A 21,991-nucleotide genomic window follows, 5' to 3' on the forward strand; every position below is an offset into this window, starting at 1 on the left:
CTTAATTTTGTTTTTTAGTTTAAGTTCTTAAATCTATTAATCTTTTTACATTTATTTTATGTTACCTACTTTACTTATTTTTAATTTTACTAATCTGTTTTCAGAATGATGATGACAGAGTTAATAAGTCAGTTATCGATGAAAACGATAAAACATTGACCCAATTTATTAATAATGCAGAAAATGAATTAAAAGATTTAATGAATAGCTTTGATAAGGCACCTGTATATTCTATTCAAAGTAAGTATATTATGTAATACTATTTTTATAAGCTTTATAACCTACTCAGAATACTTGATTTTGTGTGTTTTAAAGGTGTAATGTTAACCTACTAAGTCGGTCTAGTGGTTAAACTCATAATCACTAATTGGCTGATTTCGAAGTTGAGAGTTACAAGGTTCAAATCCTAGTGAAGGCAGAAGACAGTTACTTTTATATGGATTTGAATACTAGATCGTGATACCGGTGTTCTTTGGTGGTTGGAGTTCAATTAATCATACATTTCTGGACAATGGTCGACTGAGACTGTACAAGACTACACATCATTTACATTCATACCTATCCCCATTCATCCTTTGAAGTAATACCTTACGGTGGCTCCGGAGGCTGAACAGAAATAGAAAAGGTGTATTGCTAGCCTAAGTTATATAATTAGGAGCAAGGTTTATCTGAAAACTGAGCTATAAGTGAATTATTAGTATATAAAACTTAGCTATAAGTACATGATTTATCAAATAGAAAACTATACAAACTAAATGTTAAATTCATAATCTTTTATATGAAATAATTCTTAGCTAAGCTAAGTTCTTGGCAAATATCAAGCATTCGCTCCTTACATATTTTTATAATGAAAAATTAATTTATCTTTCTTTCTTGATGTAATATATAAAAAGCACTAGAAAAGTTTTTCAATACGATTTTATTTTTTACAATTTTTCAAAATAATTTCCACCATACATTATACACTTCTCCGTCTTTTAAAACAAGACATCAAAGCAATCTTGCTATATTTTGTCGGTGATCTGGGCAAACTGATTCTTCCAAGCTCTTAGGAGGTTATCATTGCTTACAAAATGCCTCCCTTCCAGTCTGTTCAACGGGAGGAACAGCATGAAGTCACATGGATCAAGGTTAGGATTACAGGGGAGTGCCTAACAGTTTTATTTTAGTGCTGGCCAGTTACTCAGAGCAAAGTTTGGAGCAGTGAACTGGAGTGTTATTGTGGTGAATAAACCATATATATATATATATTTTTTTTTTTGTTTGAGTACAGCTTCTTGAGAGCTTTGACAATTTTAGGTGGGCATTAATTCGTTTACAACTTCCCTATAACTGTCTTATGATTTTCCAACACAACTCGCTCTAAAACTAAAAAATATGTCACCACATTTCATTTTTCCTTACATTATAATTAGAGATCAGATTATATGCAACATAAAAAGCTTGAAATATGCATGTTAATGTGCATGAAAAGTGTCAAAATATGCAACTTTAAATAATAAAAAAATAGTAATTTTTAGTTTTTTTATTTAAAAATCAGCATACAAGTAGTAATTAGTTGAATAACATATCGATAAATTTGATAATTAACAATTATTACATTTTGTTACTTTTGTAAACACAAACAATCAGAGGTACTGTTCAGCGACTGCTAAGTGCACTCTAAGAGCCATGCAGCTAATAGGTTTGGCCAGCTACAAAGTAAGATTTCAATTATTATCAGGGTACCCTACTGAAAAATATTGTAAATATAGCGAAAATATGCATCATCACTAGATTTTAAGGAAAACATGCAATAACTGGTGAGAATGGGCTTAATATGCAAATGCATATAATCTGGTCTCTAATTATTATCATATAATCATCAAAATTTCCAGGATGTTTCAGTTGTAGAGGAACTAGCAATTTATAAGTGTTTTATTCTTTTAACAAAGTCTACAAGGAGGGCTTTAAGAAGCACTACTGTTTTTCCTACAGTTTCAGGAAAGCGAAATAAAGTCAGCTACATTTTGGATGTGTACATACAATTATTAAAAAAATACACTGCTTTACCCATTGTTAAAGTATTATTCAATACTGACTGAATTATTTTAATCTTTTAAAATATTGTAAATATGTGTTCCATTTACCAGTACATTGGTGAATTTTAAGCTAGAGCAAATGCAAATTAATCAAAAGAAAAATCAATTTTCTAATACAATCCAAATATTTATGTATCGATTATTATAAGGGTATAATATGTGTTAAGTATAGTTGTTTAGAAAGCCATGGGACAAAATAATACATTTTTCAAGTAATTTGTTATATTCTTTTACTTTTAATGTTATCAATACATTTAAAAGAATGTATTTTTAAATACAACTTAGCTGAACTTTCACAGAATTTACTTTCTAAATTTTCCCAATTTACTTCATGTGATAATTATATTAAATAAATTTTAAAATAGAATATTTTATCCGTTGCCAAATTTTTGTGTAAAGGTCCATCTATCAGTATAATTGTTATATCTCTGGATTGCTACATCAATCAAGTTTTTATTGGTAAAGTGGATGGAAATATTAACAAAAATTTTGATTGCAATAGCATCCGGAGTGTTGAATAGGATTAGAAAAAATGTATTAATGATTGTATTATTTTTATTTCTTTGTTTACAGAAAGTGAAAATTTTTCTGCTATAGAAATTGATTGTTATCCAAATTCATGTCAGTTTGATGAATTGTTTATTGAATCATTAAATGGTGAAAATTTAACATTATTATTAAAAAATACAGTTGATGTAAAAGAAGATTTTACATTAAATTCAAAAAACAATGTGCCATTAGAATTTGAGAATGTTGCTATTCAAAGTGTTATCAACACCACTTATATCAATAATCATAAATTAAATGATCTCGTAACAAAATATGATAATAACTTAAATCAAACATTAATGGTAAGAGGTAGTATTATTATTGATAATGAAGATGGAATAACTGTCAGTGGAACTGTTGATGAAGTTTCTATATCAAATGATTCTGTATTGCTTACTACTGGCGATCAAAGTTTTTCAGGTGTGTTTTTTTTGTTATATTTGAATATGAACATCTGGAAAGATTATTTTATTAGAGAAAGCGAGAAAATAAGGTTCTCGACTTCAGTACTATTTTAATAATTTTTTTTTACAAAAATATTTACGAGATATTTTTAAAAGATAACATAATTTCACAACTTTTCAATATTGTTGCTCTTGGTTGATGCGTTTGTTCAGGTTCTAAATTCCAATAAATTAAAATTGTTTCATTAAAAAAATGGAAAATTGTTGATACACCCATTTTTCACATTACACTTGAAATTATCTGGTTGGATCACTGTGGAATTAATTTTTCATTACTGGAAATTTGGAAATTTGGAGTCTGATACGGGCTGTAATTCAGGTGTTGAAGAATTTGCCAATTAACATTTTCCAAAAGAGTCCTGTTTCGTCAGTTGTGTGAACGGACTCTACTATAGTCATATGTTTTGCTGTATATTCTAAACGGTCATTAACAGTGTCTCCTGAGTTAAATTTTACATTCAATGTTTTATTGTGATGTGGTAATTACTATGCAAAAGTGCTTTGATTCCTGGAAGTTCTAGTGGTGTAGAAAGATGCAAACTCCTTTCTTTGTCTGTCACATTTATTGATATGTAATAAAATATAAAAAACAATGTTACATTGTTGCACCTTGATGCAATCATCACCTTAAACCACTTCAATTTCACTTTAAATTGTAATTGATACCGTACCATTCTTTTCACAAAAAACCAATAAACAGATTGTAACTAAAACAATCTAACAATAGATGCTAGGAATAATCTCTAGCACAAACTAAAAGACAATCAGTAGGGTTCTTCTCTCAACCTCATTCTTTTCAGACAGTAGCTGGAACAGTAAGCCGCTTGTTTTCTGAGTATATCTATCATGGTTGGTATTATTTTATTCATATAAGAAGAAGGGCAGAATATGCATAGTTTCTATTAAAATATTAAGAATGACGACTGGCTATCTCTGCTTTTCTTCCTCAATGATCAAGCAAGTGTAGTGAAGCAGTTTATTGTCTCATGAGAGAGAAAATAACACAGGATATTAAAATATAAATTTTATTAGATTACGTAAAAAAATGATAGCATCTGTTGTTCAGGAGAAGTAACAGGGCGTGGTATACCCCCTCCTTTGGTTGACTCACTAGAATTTTGAGTAACTGACTCCATTTGTGGAAGAGTTGACCAGAAAATTGGTTATAGTCCAAAGAAAATTTCCCATTTATCTGTCATTTTAAATACACACATTAAAAAATTTGATTTGGTTTAGGAAAAAACTGGGAGGACAGAAAAAATCTCTGGAGGGTTATATTGCATAGATTTGTTGTGATTTTTTGATGTTGTCTTATACTTGTAATAATATTTGTCACTCTACCTTTTCCAGATTCTAGTATTATGACTAATAATAATAATTGTTATTATTCTTACTGCACGCACATGCACATATATATACAGTGGATTCTGATTAATAGGACCACCGGTTATTCGGGGCAGCCGTTTAAATGGGGCATTTTTGTTAAAACAGAAACATACTGGTATAATTCATGTAAAATTACTCTGGTTTAATGGTCCAAAATGCCGCTTATAAGGCCTATACCTCGTTCGTTTCTTTCTTATATTTCTAAAATATCACAATTTTATTAGTGATTTAAATCGCTTGATTGTTGTTGAATGTTGTATTGAGGGAGGCAACTTCCTTCTATCACTGGTCTGCACAGTACGTAGTGCATGGCGTCACAGATGACACCATGCAGTTATGACACAGCAAATGTTTTTATTTTCTTAATTGCGAGTCTGTTGTTCGTTGTGTGTGGTACTGTTTTTATCATTTTTCAATAATTATTTTTAATCGCTTTTCTTATCTTTTTACTTTGGAGAGTTTAGTTTAGTTAAAGTCAGGTGTTCATAATTTATCCAATTCATCACCATGCCGCGTAAATACATGTCATTGACAGCAAGAATTGCTTTGCTATACAAAATAAAAAGTTAACACTGGCCAGCATAAACTTGCAGAACTGCTAGGAGCATCAAAAACTACAATATCTCGGATTTTACAGCAAGAAGAAGAAACGCTTTGCAATGAATGGTTTAGGAAACGTGAAGGAAAGGACTCACTCATTGAGAAAGCTTTAAATGAATGGTTTTCTATCATTACTAGTCAAAGAGTAAGTGTCAGTGGTCCTGCGCCAAAATAAAGTAGAATCCGTTGTCAAACGCCTATTTATACAAAATTCATTGACGGACTTCAGCAGAATTTTATACAAGAAGGGAATGAAGGAAGCCCGCTAGAAGAACTATGAAACCGTATTTCTTCTTAATTGCAAACTCTACAACTCTGTGCAAAATTTGTAGAACACCAAGTATTAAAAGGAAGACGAAAAGCGAAATAAAAAGATTTTTCATAAAGTTTAAAAAGTAAGAGATATTAAAGTATTTTAGGTAGGTTTCATAAGAAAGCTACCTATTGTAAATGGGTACCATGATTCGACTTCGTACATATCTTCGTGTTTCACATCCCTCAGGCCCCAGAACCACCGTCAGTCCAAAAGTTTATACATACATTTATATATGTATCTATATATATATATATATATATATATATGCCAGTTCACTTATTTATGGACACGATAACTGCTGTAATTTTGTGCCAATCACTTTCAGATTGTTCCTTAAAAATAACTCATCCCAAAATCCCAGTCGAGTTTGTTAATGGCTAAAATCGTAACATGGGGATTGAAAGAGGGGGGGGTTTGTAAAAACAAAATATCGCTATAAGGTTTTTATTAAGAAAAATATCGAATTCGTTTAAAGTTCGTACTATTCTTTGGATAAGAGCTTAAAACTTATCCAAGTAAATTTTTTTTATGTCACCAACCATTGGCCCAGGGGGTTGAAAAAATGGGGTTTCGATGACAAAAGAAATCATACCTCCCTTAATAGGCACAGTATCGAATCGGTTTAAAGTGGTCGTTTATTCCTCTCTAAACATTACCTAAAACTTTTGTCTGAAACAAGTTTTGATATGACCAACTCTTATGGTAAGGGATGATCAAAATGTTGCTGGAATTGTATGAAGATGGGACTTGTCGTATTGATTAAATTTGAAGTTTTTCTTAACTTTAAGATGGAAATCTTTTTATCCCTTACTTAGCACCAGTGAAATCTACCTCTGCCTTCCGGCATGCCGAAAGGGATTTTTTTATTTTACTGATCATAAATAGCACTCATTACTGTATTTTGTACCTTTATTTTGTTTATCGATCGTTTTGCTTTATTTAATATGTTTTTTTTTAATTATGTAACATTACAAAAACTATTCAGTAATGCATTGTCCCAGAACAGTAGTTCTTTTTAAATGTAATAGGCCTGTTTTATATGTAGCTGTATAATGTAAAAGGATAGTAAATAATGTATTGTATTTTATTAGATACGTATTATACGGTAGAGGACTTAAATTTTTATTATGTTGTAATTTGTATTATTGTTCGTGTATTCTTAGTATTAGAAATAAAATTCAGAATAGTAAATTGCAAATTTGAGTTTAATAATTAGAATACACCTGTACACCGTATTTGTGCATAATTTTGTATACCTTTTCTTTAATATCGCTTAATAGGGCCTGCTGTTTAAAATGTCCATTTAACCCTGGTCCTGAAGAGGTCCAATTTTCTGGAATCTACTGTGTATATATATATATAATTTATATCATATCATTTGAAGTTTCTATGGGTAGATTTGTAATAATGATTCCTAATATGAAAACGAAATTCTTAGTTAGTTATTACCCAGTTATCATCAGTATAAGAATCCTTAAAATATTTCACACCTCAATTGTATATTTTTTTCATATTATATATTTAAAAAGGATGTTATCATCTTTATTAAATCTGAAAATTCTGTTTCATTGAACTCAAAATTATTCATTATGTATGATATTGAATTTGAACTGCTTTTTTTTAAAGTTTTCTTATGATAATTCTCTTCAGTTATTTTTTCTTTTTACATTTACTTTCTTAATAGCTTGTTCTAGTCATATTTATGTGTGAAGAGGAATATTTAAAAAAAAAATAACATCTTCAGTTTCTATCAACAGTCTAACTATTAATAACTATCATTAGTTTCTTGTAAGTTACCATTAGAAATATTTTTGCTGTGTACTTTTTAAAGTAAAACTTCTCTTTTATTTCACTTTTTTATTTGAAATAAGATCAAAAGAGTTTCTGTAAAATAACAGTGGTTCTTGTTAATGAACAACCTTAAACTTTGTGAGAATTCTTACTTATGTGTAAATTCATAATAATATAAATAAAAATATAGCAAATAAAGAATTATTTATTAAAAAAATATATATAGATTTTAATTTGCTTTAGTTCTACCCTGAAAATTTCTATTAAAATTCATTCTGTGATTAAGAATTTTGCATTTAATATTAAGAAATTTAAAAAAAAAAGGTTCTTTGTATGAATTTTGTTAAAACATTTTCCTTACTTTAATTTTTATCCGATGAACTTTATTTAATTAGTAGAGGACTGTTAACTGTGCATGATCAATTCATCAATTTATTGAAGAGGATTAGACAGATTTGTTTATTTCACATGCCAAGATTGATGTATTTTTTTTTTTTTTTTTAACAAGTTTTAAAATAGATATTTTCTGCAGTTTTTTTTTTGTTGATGAATTTATTTATCACAGAAGCTTACAGAGAAGCTTGTACATGGGAATATGGAAATAGAATTTTGTAGCATATGTAAAATGTCATCCCTGACCAGGATTTGAACCTGGGACCCCCAGATGAAAGACTGAGATGTTTCTACTCCACTACGGAGATCATCAGCATTTTATTTATATTTTTCTCTTTAATTTTTCTTTTTCTAGGTCTTTGTACGATCTGAAACTATTGTTAAATAATTCATATTTCCTTTCTTTATTATTATAATTTTTTTTTAGGTAAAAGATTGATTGCTGAATCATTGAATATTGGTAATTTAACAATTGAAAAAACAATTAATCATGTTCCTTTAAATTCAAATAAAGCAGTTAATAAACGGGATAATTTGTTGAAAGTTATTCCAAAATTAGAGGTTGAAAATCTAACATTAACTGATGGTCTGATATCTGGTATTAATTTACTTGATGTAGTTAATAACACGCTGAAAGTAAAGAGTGATAAGCAAATCATTACAGGTATGTGTAATATTTACAAGTAAATATTTATTATTAGTAAATGACATTATTACAGATATTAAAATTGTTTAGTTTTGTATTAATCATTTTTCAATTGAAGTACTCAGTTTTAACCAATTATAGGTTATGCTCAATAATTTCTTCTGTATTATAGATAAATATTTTAAGATAAATAGAAACAAAGATTGGTCTTGATTACAAGCCCTAGTAGTTTCTTCTCCATTTTTAAAAAGGGTGAATAGTTTTTCAAGTTATATTGTAAAGTTCTAAGGTGGCTTTTTTGAATAGAGAAAGTTTTTTGTTACAGGCGGGTTATTTTGTTTTTTCAATCTAACCTGGAGAATTTACTCATTTTAAATATTTATGTGTCTCATTTTGCCAATATTTCTTTCTTATTGCTGTGAGTTTTACTTGGAAGTTGTCATATATTTGTGTTCCTTTATTTGTATTTCAGTTATATAGACTGTATAGTCATATTGTTGTTACGTTTATATTACAATATATCAAGTAATTTTTAATGTTATTTAATATAAAATACAATGCATTGATTTCATTGTTTACTTTGTGTTTTCTTTTTTTTACTTTTCAATGTCATAGATATTAATTCATTCATATTATACCAGAAATATGTTTTTGTTTATGAAAAATATTGTATAAGTTTGATTTCAGAAGATAAGTTACACTTTTTATGATCTTTTACCTCTTACAGAAAACTTTTTTCTTCTATAAACAGTGACTATAGAAGAAACTTGAGACAATAGTACGATTATTAGCAATCATAAAAGGGAAAAAGATAAGAAAAAGTTGGTGTGATGTTAGACCAGATGTCACACAATTTAGGAAGAAGATTAACAAATTCACAATCAGTTGATAACTCATGATACTAATTCAAGAAATGTCTGTAGAAGACCTTGATCTTAAGATTGAGAGTCATTTAATAAAACAAATTATGGATTTTTTTTTAAAACTCTCATAAAGCAGTTAAAGATTATAGATATTATACAGTTAAGATTATAGATATAGTTATAGATATTTTGGACACAAAATATAATAAAACAGGTTTATTTTGTGCTTGGCTGACCTGGAAATATCCTTCATACACAACTCAAAAATATTAATCTGATCGTGTGATTCATGACAATTTACCATTTTTTGTTATATCATTCATAGCAAATTATCTGAGCTTATATAAGTATTTAATTATTAAAGTTCCGCATAATTTTTAATCCTATATGTATACATTTCATGAAACTGATCCAATTTGTTTTATAAAATTTAATATCTTATTATGAAACCTACTGTGAAAAATGTTAAAACTTAAAAAAATAATTTAATTTCTTAGTTTCATAAAATTTATTAATAAAAAATGTGTTCAAAACTGAGGAAAAATTATATTTTAGTTAATTAAAGTTAAATCAAATGTAAAGATCTCATTTGCGAGAATGTTTTTTGTATCTGTTAAGTGTCATAATCAAATTGATTCTGGGTCTTATTTGTTTATTGGAATCTATATACTTTTACGATTGTAAAAATTTATTTTTTACAGTTTAAATGTTTATAATCTAAAGATTACAGTTATAAGGGCTTACAATTTAAAGGTTTATTTTTTACATTGGTCAGTTGAACAGAATTTGCTATATGAAATATTCATCATGATGTGCTCATTCATTATGTGTGATCAGTCTGTACTCTGGGTTATAAAATTACATCACATGTCATTTATGCTTTTTTAAACAATTTTTAACTTTTGTTTTTATTAATAGGTTATTATACTTATGAAAATCTTGAAGTTGATGAATTATTTGTTAATAATATTATTCAAAACACATCAGTGATTATTAGTCCAAAACGTATGAGCGATTATAGTCGAACTGAAACATTTATATTAAAACCATCAAATAACAATAATAATAATTATTATGTAAGTTTTAGTGATTTATTTTTTATTATTAAATTCATTAATTAAATACTGTTCATTTTTTTTTAACAGTGTGTATGACTTATTTTGAGTATCCTGGATGTTATTTTTATTGTGAAATTATTTATAATGTAGTATGATCTACGGGAAATTGTAAGTGATTATTAATGAGGCAGGCTAAGTTCATCTAAAAATTTTAATTTTGTGTTATTGTTATAAAAATAACCTCTGTTATTAATTAAAAGTTAATTTATACCACTTTAAGTTCTTTGAAAAGTAATATCTAGATTAGTTTAATTCTAGAAGTGGCAGTAATAAAGTTTTATACGGGCACTTTCCTGTCTTGCGCTGTAGTTTAGAAGAGAAGTATTGTAGTCGGTCCAATTTGGGCATATGCAGTTTTCACCCGATCTTGATGTTTTGACACCTAAGGAACCCAAAAAAACCCAAAAACCAATTGGAAATTTTCCTGATGTTTTTATGTATGTGTGTATGTTTCTCTAAATCCCCTTATATCTCCAGAAATATTCGACCAATTCTGACCAAAATTGCTCAGATTAGTTCTATATGTGTGGTATTGACGCCATTAAATTTTCAACTTAAAAGGTCAAGAGGGTGAGGCGTAATGCAAGGTCACCCTCAGTATCTCAAGATTTTACCCAATTAAGGTCTTATTTTTCTTAGGCACATTTTTAATAATAAAAAAAATAATATTTGCAAAAAAGTTTAGCAAAATCGTACCCCCACTCCAAAAAATGCTCTAAATAAACTAGTGGCTAAATGGGTATACTGCATCAAAAGCACCCCCTTTCACCACAAGGAGCCCTAGTGTAGTACTGACTTATAACTGCTGTAGTCGTCTCCTATGTTGTGATGTCACAGGTGAGCAGTAGAATAAATTAATGAATAATATATAAAGTGTAAAAAAAGTATTTAAAGTGGTCACTAGTACGCCACACTTGCACAAATGAAATACGATATGGATGCACGCTTTAGTTAGAATCATTGAATTAAATAAAAAGAAAAATATTATATTTTTAATAAAGTGATAAATATTTTAAATTAAGTTCTGTGTGTGTGTGTGTGTGTGTGTGTGTGTATGTGTGTGTGTGTAAGATTTGCATCAGAAAAAAGCCACGTGATGGGAAAGTCCTACAACTGTGTTGTCAGTTTTTGTTTTTACTAACTTTAATTAATTTGGATGTAAACAAATGTTTTAAAGTATTACATATAATTTTAAACCAAAATTAATTTAAAACTAGATTGTTGACTTACTTAACTTTCTGTATAGATATAATACCAGGTTTTTAGAATTGAACTAAAATGTAAAAAAAATCTTAATTAAAAAAACTTTTTTTTGTTTTTAGAATCAAATTTAAAAGTTATAACATGGAAAGATTAAAAAAAAGAGATAGATTTTATAAAACATGTTGTAGTCACTTCTAACCTAATATTAAAAGAAATCATAAACTATGATATAATATAAAGTAGGTGATGAGTATTTTAAAAGGATCAACTTTCCTGTTGCTAATCATTGTTTTCTAGTACATAATTGATAAAAAAATGAAAATAAGGTTTTGAAAAAAATTCATTAAAGCTACTATATTTGTATGGTTTTTTCAGAAAAGGAGAATGGTATTAAATTTCTGTTTCAATATCTCAAGAAAAATTAGAATTATTTTACTAAGAACTGATTATGGCAAGAGTAATCTAATTAATTTGAGTTAAAATCTTGTAACTTAAAAGAGTACATCCCGATCCCGTAGGGGAAGACACCCGCCTCTCGTGGCGATTCCGGTTGCCACACCACCCCCTCTGTTCTGAGCCCTGAGGGGCTTTACTGGAGGTCGTCTTTAGACCCTCTAACTGATTACAAATCACAGTCATCAGCCAGGCCTCAGTCAGGATGCCACTGATGCAAATGCCTCAGCAGACATTTACATCAGTAAAAATTATTATCAAAGCCAACGCCTTCGATTTAGGCTTCTTTCGGACATCTTCTCTCTTCTTTCCTACAATATCACCCTTTGAATTAGCAAACCGAGTCTGCAGCATTTCAGTGTCTGTAAAACAAATAGCCATCCTGAACATGCCTGTGTACAATGATTTTCAGTTGTTCTTGAATAAATTAAAATAGCTATTTGATTGAATGTCTGCATAGTACTTTAACTTAAATAGAATAAATTATTTTGTTTAGCGTGCATTGAAAGTAAAAATATATAGCCATTTCAATGAAATTTAATATTTTTGTTATTGAACTTAGTTCTGATCCAGTTCTACGATTCACGCAAAGTTGGTCCTATCTAATTTAGACCACAGGAATTATTCTGAATTTATACATAATCTTCATTTATACCCTTTTGCAGAAGTAAGTAATTTTTTTATGATGATTTATTAATCTTTTAATTATCGTTACAGATTGATCAAGATGAAATGTATTCTTATCGCCGTGCTAGTAGCAATGACTATCACCCTAAACCTAATCGTGCACCCTATACTAATTTTTATGGTAAGTTAATATTGATATGCAATAATTTTATTATACAGTGAAATTCCTTTTTAGCAGTTTATGCATTTGTTATCATTCTTTCTGCATGACAAATTTTTGTGATCAGTTTTTGCACTTACAAATAAAATAATTCTTATTAAGCTACCATCCTTTACCCTAATCTATAATATATACTGAACGACAACATAATTGTATTAAAGTGAGATTCTAATCTAAGAAATAAGAAATTTATGTCTTTTAAATAGATCTCGTGTAATTATGATGCAGAAATGAAATGAATGTATTTCTTACATAATGTTTTACATAATGCACAGTAGTTGTAACAAAATAATTTCCATTAAGTTTTTTTACGTGGTATTGTTGGTAAAATATAATTATTATATATAATATAAACTGCTTACCAATATATAAATTGTTTCCCACAAGTGCTTTCAGCTATTCTACCATCCTCAGGAGGGATTATAATTTATGATTGAAATGTATAAAATTCCCATATTTAAATTATATACAATTGATATTAATTATATACAATAATGATTTATTAACAATTGATCGTCATTTTATAAAAGTTCTTAAGTCAAAGTAACTATGTCCGTATTGTATTAGTACCACAATTGTTATCTTGTGCTTGAATTCATTGGTAAGCTGTTTATATCATATATAATAAAATAATTTCTGCTCATAATTTATTGCAGCAAATCAAATCTTATTTGTCCCTACATTCAACAACTGAAGGGTTTTTTGTCATTAAGGTTTTTTATCTGGTTAAAAACAAATAGTGATTCCAAAGAGTTGCAATTAATTTTATTTCCTGTTAATTGAATTTTATTTTTTTGATATACAAATTTTTCTAAGTCTCTTTAAATATCTTAATAATAATTTTTGTTTTATCTCTTTCAAATTTTCTTTTGTTTAAAAAAGGGTGAGGAAAGAATCCTTTTATAATTATTTGTTGAAAACTGTTCATGGAGAATTTCTCATTATCTTCACTTTTGATTTTTATATCTGTTGGATTACATTCGCTTAACTCTTGATGTATTCTAAATTAATATTTTATGTAAAAGAAGGAAAAATTATTTCTTTTACATTTGTTCATTTTATGATGATTAGGTAATCTTGTTTTACAAACATTCTATTGTTGGTCAGTTGCAGATTCAGTCAAGGGATTTATTTTAAGTTGATTTTTCTGAACTGGAGGATTAGCTTCTTTGTATACCAATGATGATGATTTTATACATTTGGATAATTGTTATATTTTTAAGATTGACTTTTTCAATTTCATTCCGTAAATTTGTTAAAACAAATATTTTCAACAAAAAAAAATACTTTGTTAGTAAAACACTCAGATGACTGAGAATACCTTCAAGTCCAAATGTCGATTATTGTTCAAATCAGGTAGGCGAGAGGCTGAGTGCTACCAAAAAATTTTTGAGATTAGTCTGACTCTTTTCCACAGCTTGGTAGACGAGGGCAAATTGTTTGTGGATTTTTGTTCGTGTAAAGTCAAGGAGTTTTTAGATGTCCAAAGGTGCTTCATATGCTGCAGGTATGGTCACAGGGCTAAGTTCTGTAATCATCCTGCAGTCTATGCTCATTGTGGTGATGAGGGTCGCAAGCGTGATGAGTGTCCAAAGAAGTCAGAAGATCCGACATGTGCTAATTGCAAGCGTGTTCGGAAGGAGTTCAAGCACTCTGTGAATAGCAAGGAATGTGGTTTTTATCAGAGGTTTGTCACTAAATACTTAAATAATTTAGCATTAAATGATTAAATTCGGGCAATTAAATGCACAGGGTGCTTAAGTTGTTCAGATTGAGCTCGGTGAAGTCACTCTTTGTAGAAGGGTTGAATGTTGTTTTATTGCAACATCCATATATTGTGTCTAGAGAGCTGCCAGGTTTTTCTTCTTGGAAGCGATTCTATTGTGGTTCTAATAGCATGTCTGCTGTTGTGTGAAGAAGGGAAGTAGATTGTGTCTAGAGAGCTGCCAGGTTTTTCTTCTTGGAAGCGATTCTATTGTGGTTCTAATAGCATGTCTGCTGTTGTGTATAGAAGGGAAGTAGATTGTCTTCATTCGACTGCTAATAATCATATGTCATTGTCCGTGTCGATGTTTGGAACATGCATCTATATGTTGTACGTTCATAGTTTTAGTATGGAGACCCTGCTTGCTGATCGTCATCTTGAGATCTGGGATAAAATCCTACGATTCTCTGGTACCAATCTAATCCTAATTGGCGCGGATGTGAACGCTAAGTCACTATTGTGGCATACTGGCTTCACCGATGATGGTTGTGAATTGATAGAGGGCTTTTTTGCCCAATATGGTCTACAGGTATTCAATGTACCTGGTGAGTTGCCAACCTACGCAGTTAATGTAGACGGGCATCGGTTGTTTGGTGGAACGAGCATCGATGTTACCGTTGGTGAGTTTATTCCTGCCAGTGTCTGTAACTGGAAGGTGGTGAATGACTGTACAAGCGATCATCGATTGATTGTTTTGTTTATGAGATTTGGATCTGGAGTCTTTGGAATTGAAGGAGCTGGCAGAGAGTTTGTCGGCGGCTTTCATCGAGGCCGCTGGATGGTCGATTCCCCGCAGTTTAGGTCGAGAGAGGTTTGCTCCTTAGTGGTCCAGGGAATTGTCAGCCTTGAAATAGGCTGTCTGTCGCTTAAGGAGAGCGTCTCAATGTGAGGGTGATCCTGAGCGGCGGGCGGTCCTTGTTGCAGAATATCGAGACCGCAGATCTCATTACTTTCATAAGATTTGTACGGCAAAGAGAGAATCCTGGCGTTCCTTTGTGCATGAGCAGGGGAATAAGGATCCCGAGGAGTCGTATATAGGGTTTTGGGACACAACGGAGAAAGGACATTCTTCTGTCTGTTCTCTCGCCTAGACTTTGTGTGATTTCAGATACTTCTGAAATCTTGCACAGATTAATAGACGGTTTACTGCCTGACGACGACGAGGCTGGGGAGACCGCATACCATCTGCGGGTACGGAATGAGGTTGCTCATTTTCGTGAGGGAACGTTGCCTTTGGAGATTACTGAGACCGAGGTGCGTCAAGTGATCTGTAGTTTAGGTAGGGGTAATGCTACGGGCTTCGATGGAATAACGGTGGAGCTTTTTGTTCGCTCGGTAGGGATAAGCATGAGAATTATCACGCGTATTTTCAGGAATTTGTTGTTTGGCGGATGCTTTCCTATTTGTTGGAAGAAAGGGAGTGTTAAATTGTCGTTTAAAGGTGGCGACAAAGATCCTACTGTTAGTTCGTCATTTAGGCCCTTGACGTTACTACCGGTCATTGGTAAGGTCTTTGAGAAGGTTCTGTACCTTCGCATAAATGAGAGGTTCACCTCGCGTGGCTTACTGGTGGAGAACCAAGTGAGATGGAATATGTCCTGTGAATTTTCCTAGAAATTTCAGGGGCGTTTAACAATTTGTAGTGGCCCTCGGTCCTCGGCAAAAAAAAAAAAATAACTAATTGCCCTCGGCAATTTATCAACTGCTAAAAAGAGAATGCACTGTGAGTGAATTGCAAGTAATGAAAAGTTATTTCAGTGATCGGGATGTGCTGCTCAGGGAGGGGGCAATGAGGTAGGCAAGACGCTTCCAAGAGGTATCCCCAGGGCAGTGGGTTGGTCCTTTGTTGTGTGTGGTGGAGTTCGATTCTCTTCTGCGGCTGAGGTTGCCCAGCGGGTGTCGCATTGTGGCTTATGTTGATATTGGGCTCCTGTGGTCGAAGGACACTCGCGGATGGAGGTTGAGTTCCGAACTACAAAGGCTTGCAGGATACTTGAGCTATGGGGTCATCAACATAAGATGACTTTCAGCCCGAAGAAGACCACTATGATACTCCTCAAAGGCCGTTTGACAGTGAGGCGGTAGGTTCGTGTTTCGATGGCAGGCCAGCGCATAAAATACGTTTAGGCTCAAAAGTATCTTGGGGTGTTTCTCGATTAGAAAATGAAATTCAAGAAGCACCTTCACTGGGTTGCGGAGAAGGCCTGTAGTGCCTTCTTTGGTATTCGGCGGGTGGTCAGTCCTGATTGGGGTCTTAATTTTAAGACTACGAGTATGCTGTATAAGGACGTCTGCGAGGAAATTATGCTATATGCGCGGCGGTTTGGGCGGATGAACTGAAGTTTAAAAGCTATCGTGACATACTGTTGAGGGCTCCAAGGCCTTATACTTTTAACGGTAGCGGGTGGCTACCTACAATTTCACAGGACCTTGGTGACTGCGGACGTGAAACCGATAGAAACTTGATTGCGTCAGAGTGGCAACAGCATTATGTCGCCTAAAAGTTAGGTTAGTTAACTTCTGACAAAGTTCGGAAAGTTGAACAACATGGTAATTCTTCGTGGCAGGCCAGATGGAATGGGGCAGAGGGCGGGCGTTATACGCAAGATCTGTTTTCTGATGTTGTTAGTTTGCAGGGCGCTTCTTGGGTACGCCCGAATAAGTACTTGACGCAATCTGGGGATGGCACTTTCCGGAATAGGCTGCAGAGGTTCGGCCTGGTCGACTCAGGAATATGTCCGCAATGCAGACAATTGGACGATGTGCATCATGTTCTGCGTATCTGTTTAAACTATGAGTTGCTATTTGTCGACTCGATATTATCGGGTCGGCGATGGATCTCTGTGTCAATTGGCGAAACCAGGCCGAATTCTATACACCATTTGGCAAAGTAAAGGATTGCCGAGGGCATTTAGGGTGTTGCCTGGACCTTCCCTCGTTCTTCTTTTGTTTGTATTTTAATTGATAAGTTTTTAATTATTGTTGGTTTGTTTTGTTGTCATTGTGCATTGAATTCACTATTTTGCCTTCGGGTAGGTAGTGGATTTCAGTTTTTTCCATATTTTGCTTACTCAGTCTTGTTTGAGACTAACATGAGATGTGTTTTGTTTTTAGGGATAGTAGTACGCTGATGGGAATGTGATGGGTGGTATCCTGACTGAGGTAAGAACAAGCCTGAGATATGACTTTTGCCAAGGCTTTGAAGACGACCTCTGGTAAAGCCCATAAGGGCTAGCTACAGAGTGGGTGGCCTGGCAACCACAACTGACACATGTTGGGTGTCTTTCCCTACAAAATCAGGATGTTCACTATTTTATTGTTATTTTTTTTTTCTATTACCATCATCAATTTTACTTGTAATATTTCTCAAATACCATTAATTTATTTCCAGTTTAGTGCTTCACTATACTTCAAACTTGTATACCTTAATCAAAATTAGGCAAAAGATGTTTTAATTTTTATTTATTTTATTTAAGTGTATCTATTTATTACAGTTATTAATAAATGTTATGATAAATCATTCAGTTTTATTTCCTTCTTTCCTCTAAAATTGATCTTTGATCCTTATAATCTTTACACTCGTATAATCTTATACCTTGCCATCAACGTTTTACCTCTACTCTGATTTTGCAACAAATCCTCTACTAAGAAGCCAAGGCAAATAGAGATTTTTCTGATAAAGTTGTTACTTCAGAAAAGATTTATTTTTTTAATATTACTCATTCATTATATTTTATGTAAAGAATTTCATTTGTCACCCTGTCATATTGTATGATTGAACAGTAAAAAAAGAATCTTTCATGAGATTTTTTCTACTAGTGTTAGATGATAGACACTGTAATGTATGTATTTATATTGATGTTTTTTTTTTTTTTTAGGTGATATTATTATTGAAGGGCGATTAATTATTAGAGGAGGAATTTTGAATGTCTCAGATATTAAATTATTACATGAAAACATTAGTGTATCCGATATAATTACTAACGGTTTAAAGTTAAATGATGTTATTAATAGACCATTTAAGTTCACTACTCCATTTCAGGTAATTTGTTCATGTGTATGTGTATGTATATATGTATGTGTATGTGTGTCTGTACACACACAAGTTTCTACCATATGTAGTGAATTAATAATTTACAAAGAAAAGTAATTCAAGAAAAATTAAGATTTTATTTTGTGCTTTGCATTTCACTACTAATTGAAGATGTCCGTATATTTAATTTTTATATATAAGGTCTGTTCAAAAAATACATAGATTAATTTTATAAAACAAAATGTAATTTATTTAAAAGTTACTTGTCTGGGTCCCCTTCAAAGTACTCTCCTCCTCGATGCACACACTTATCCCAAAGGTGTTTCTGCTTTTGGAAACAGTCCTGGAATGCTTCTTTTGTGATGTTCTGCAGTTCCTTCGTCGCATTTGCCTCAATCTCGGGAATCATCTCAAATCTTCTTCCTTTCAAATGTCTTTTGAGTTTGTGGAACAAGAAGAAGTCACAAGGAGGGAGCTTAGGTGAGTTGGGTGGGTGGAGAAGAACAGTGATTGAGTGTTTGGCCAAAAACTAACAAGTTCTGAGGGCTGAATGGGATGAAGCATTGTCGTGATGAAAAAACCAGTCACCACTCTTCCACATTTCTGGCCTTTTCCGCCAAATAGTGTCCCACAGATGTTTGAGAACTTCAATGTAGTAAGTCTGGTTCACTGTGAAGTCTTGGGAGAGGTACTCGTAGTGGACTACGCCCTGAGCATCAAAAAAAACTGTCAACATCACCTTCACAGTGGAACAAACTTGGCGAGCTTCTTTAAAACATCCATGTCACTTAAAACATGTTGCACGCCTCATAGCAATGAGGCGTGCACAAAATTCCACAGCAACTCTTTGCTCGTTCAAGTCACTCATTCTAAAAACTGCCAAATGAAAAAACACACTTCACAAACAACCACGTACCTAAGCAAACAATAATCATATTTGCAATCAACAAACTGCATTGTAATCAGCTGATCTGTACGAACATGGCAACACCAAGCAGATTTGACTGGAACCAACTGGACCCGAGCAATTCAAACAGTCTATGTATTTCTTGAACAGACCTCGTATTTACGTGGACTTTAATATTACTTATATTTTTTTTATATTTTTTAATCCACTCATCAAAGTTTTTCCATGATTTTTCTTGTTTCTCTCATGGAAATATAATTGTTTTTTAATTCATGTAGCATACCTCCTGTCTAACCCAGATGTGATCTACGTAGTACATTTTAATTTCAGTATTGATACAGCTTTAACTATTTATTGCCTCTCAAAAAGAACATAACTTTCTACTTTATGGATTCTGTTCATTCAGTTATACATACTGGTGCTTGCAAAAGTTTTATAAACTCACTTTTGGTGTGTTCATCTTTTTTCATGCTTAAGCAAAATTAGATATATAATTCTAGTAAATTGTCATGATTTCTTTCCTTTTTGGCATTTGGGCAATCATTTTTTATGATTCATTCTTTAAAAAGAAAAAAAAAGAAAAATATGTTCAAATTATGTAATATGAACATATTAATAGAGTACTACAAACTTAGGTTAGGTTTCATTGGGATAACCCACTGGATTGGTCTAGTGGAGAACATGTCTTCCCAAATTAGCTGATTTGGAAGTCGAGAATTCCAGAGTTCAAGTTCTATTTTTACACGGATTTGAATACTAGACCGTGGATACCGGTGTTCTTTGGTGGTTAGGTTTCAATTAACCTCACATCTCAGGAATTGTTGAACTGAGACTGTACAAGACTTCACTTCATTTACACTCATACATATCATTCTCATTCATCCTCTGAAGTATTATCTAAACGGTAATTACCGGAGGCTAAACAGGAAAAAGAAAAGAAAAGGTTTCATTGCAATATGTTTTTTAACTCATTGTGCAATTAAAACTTATTCCTTATAAAACTAATATATTGAGTTTATAATTAAAAAATGAATTGTTTTTAAGCATGAGGTAATAAATCTGAAAGCCTTTTTTTGTATTTATTTTTCTTTGTGGCATGATAAAATTGATGAAAAATATTATTATTTATTTATATAAGTTGTATAAAAAAATTATAAACTATAATCAGTTATAAATTATACTTGCAGAATCCTTTTATGATTAATTTTTAAAATATTTTTTAGACTAAGACACTAAAAGTAAATGATATAAATGGTATCAAGCCAGAATCTTTGTTACAAAGAAATGAAGACATTCCTGTACCTATAACTGGTCATAAGACATTTATTGGTGATATTTATCTTAATGGTGGTGCTATTGTTAATGGTACTATTAATGGTATAGATATAACAGATTTTGAAAAAAATGTTAACGATTCATCATTGGTGAAAGAATTTGACACAATGGCTCAAAAATCTTCAAGTATGAATTATGAGTAAGTATATATTACATTAAATTGGATAGATTAATTTTGGTAGTTAATAATTACTTGCTTTTTATCAGTCAGTCCTGAATTCAATTCTTGGCTAATATTTTATATTTTTCATTATTATAAAATAGTAATAAATGTCACTACAGTTATAAACATTACCCTTTTGTATAAAATAAATAAAAAAATAATGTTTAACAAATTATGATTAATTTCATTCTGCGCTGGTGTTTGATGAAATTTCTTTCTATAAGTTTACTTAAGGTCATAATATATCAAATGAATCAATATCAGTTGCCTGACCATTTCTTTTTTTTTTTAATATGTTCTTATATTTCCCAATGTTTTGTTAGTTAGAAATAGTATTCTATCATATCTTGTTTTCAAGATGTAGATGATATTGTTTTATGAATTTTTTAATGTTTGTATTGAGAGCAGTAAATGTGGTAACTTTTTTTACAGAATAGATACAAATTTCTGGTAAGAAGGAATGAACTTTGCTTAAATTAATTTAAACTAAAGGATAATTTTTTTTTATTAAAACATTTTTTTTCATCTGTAAATGTTGAAATATTAAGATAAAGCGAAAACTGTTTGATCTTTTAAGGGATAAATTTGTTACAGCTTCAAAGACTGCTGATGAAATTGCAGTTTATGTTATTGTCGAAATCAAGAAAAGTTATGTCGTATATAAAAATTCAACTTTTTTAATAATTGAAACCCATGTCTCATCTGAGGAAACTTTAAAATATTTAAATTTAAGAATTTAAAAGTATAGTAATAAAATCTGACTTTTCAGATATTTTAGTTATAGTAATCCAAAATTGTCCAAAAATTTGAATTTATCCTTTCAAGTATCAGAGAGTTTGTTCACTAACTTCAAATTCAGAACTAGCCAAGATTCTGTGAAAATTTTAAACAAAACTCTACAGATGTAAAATGTACTTAACTAAAGTGATGTTTTCATTCTGTCAGACTAAATGTGCAGTAATTACTGGAACTTTTCTGCATTAATTAATGTATGATTTCACTTTATTGCAAACCAGCTAGATACATGTTAACTAATATATCAATTTGTGTATAGGTTTCACTACTAAATCGCTACACA

General features: G+C 31.2%; 1 protein-coding gene across 2 annotated transcripts in view; it reads left to right on the plus strand.

Moving 5' to 3' along the window:
- clos (closca) overlaps positions 1 to 21,991 on the plus strand; it is a 112,100-nt gene that overhangs the window by 49,277 nt on the left and 40,832 nt on the right. For both annotated transcript variants that reach the window (XM_075378787.1, XM_075378788.1), the window contains exons 11-17: positions 105 to 240; positions 2,655 to 3,050; positions 8,008 to 8,244; positions 10,008 to 10,165; positions 12,581 to 12,671; positions 18,354 to 18,517; positions 20,639 to 20,889. In XM_075378787.1, the coding sequence (XP_075234902.1) occupies positions 105 to 240; positions 2,655 to 3,050; positions 8,008 to 8,244; positions 10,008 to 10,165; positions 12,581 to 12,671; positions 18,354 to 18,517; positions 20,639 to 20,889 (1,433 nt within the window). The remainder of the gene's footprint in view (positions 1 to 104; positions 241 to 2,654; positions 3,051 to 8,007; positions 8,245 to 10,007; positions 10,166 to 12,580; positions 12,672 to 18,353; positions 18,518 to 20,638; positions 20,890 to 21,991) is intronic.

The sequence above is a fragment of the Lycorma delicatula genome, chromosome 11 (genome assembly GCF_047948215.1).
Source record: "Lycorma delicatula isolate Av1 chromosome 11, ASM4794821v1, whole genome shotgun sequence".
Lineage (NCBI taxonomy): Eukaryota > Metazoa > Arthropoda > Insecta > Hemiptera > Fulgoridae > Lycorma > Lycorma delicatula.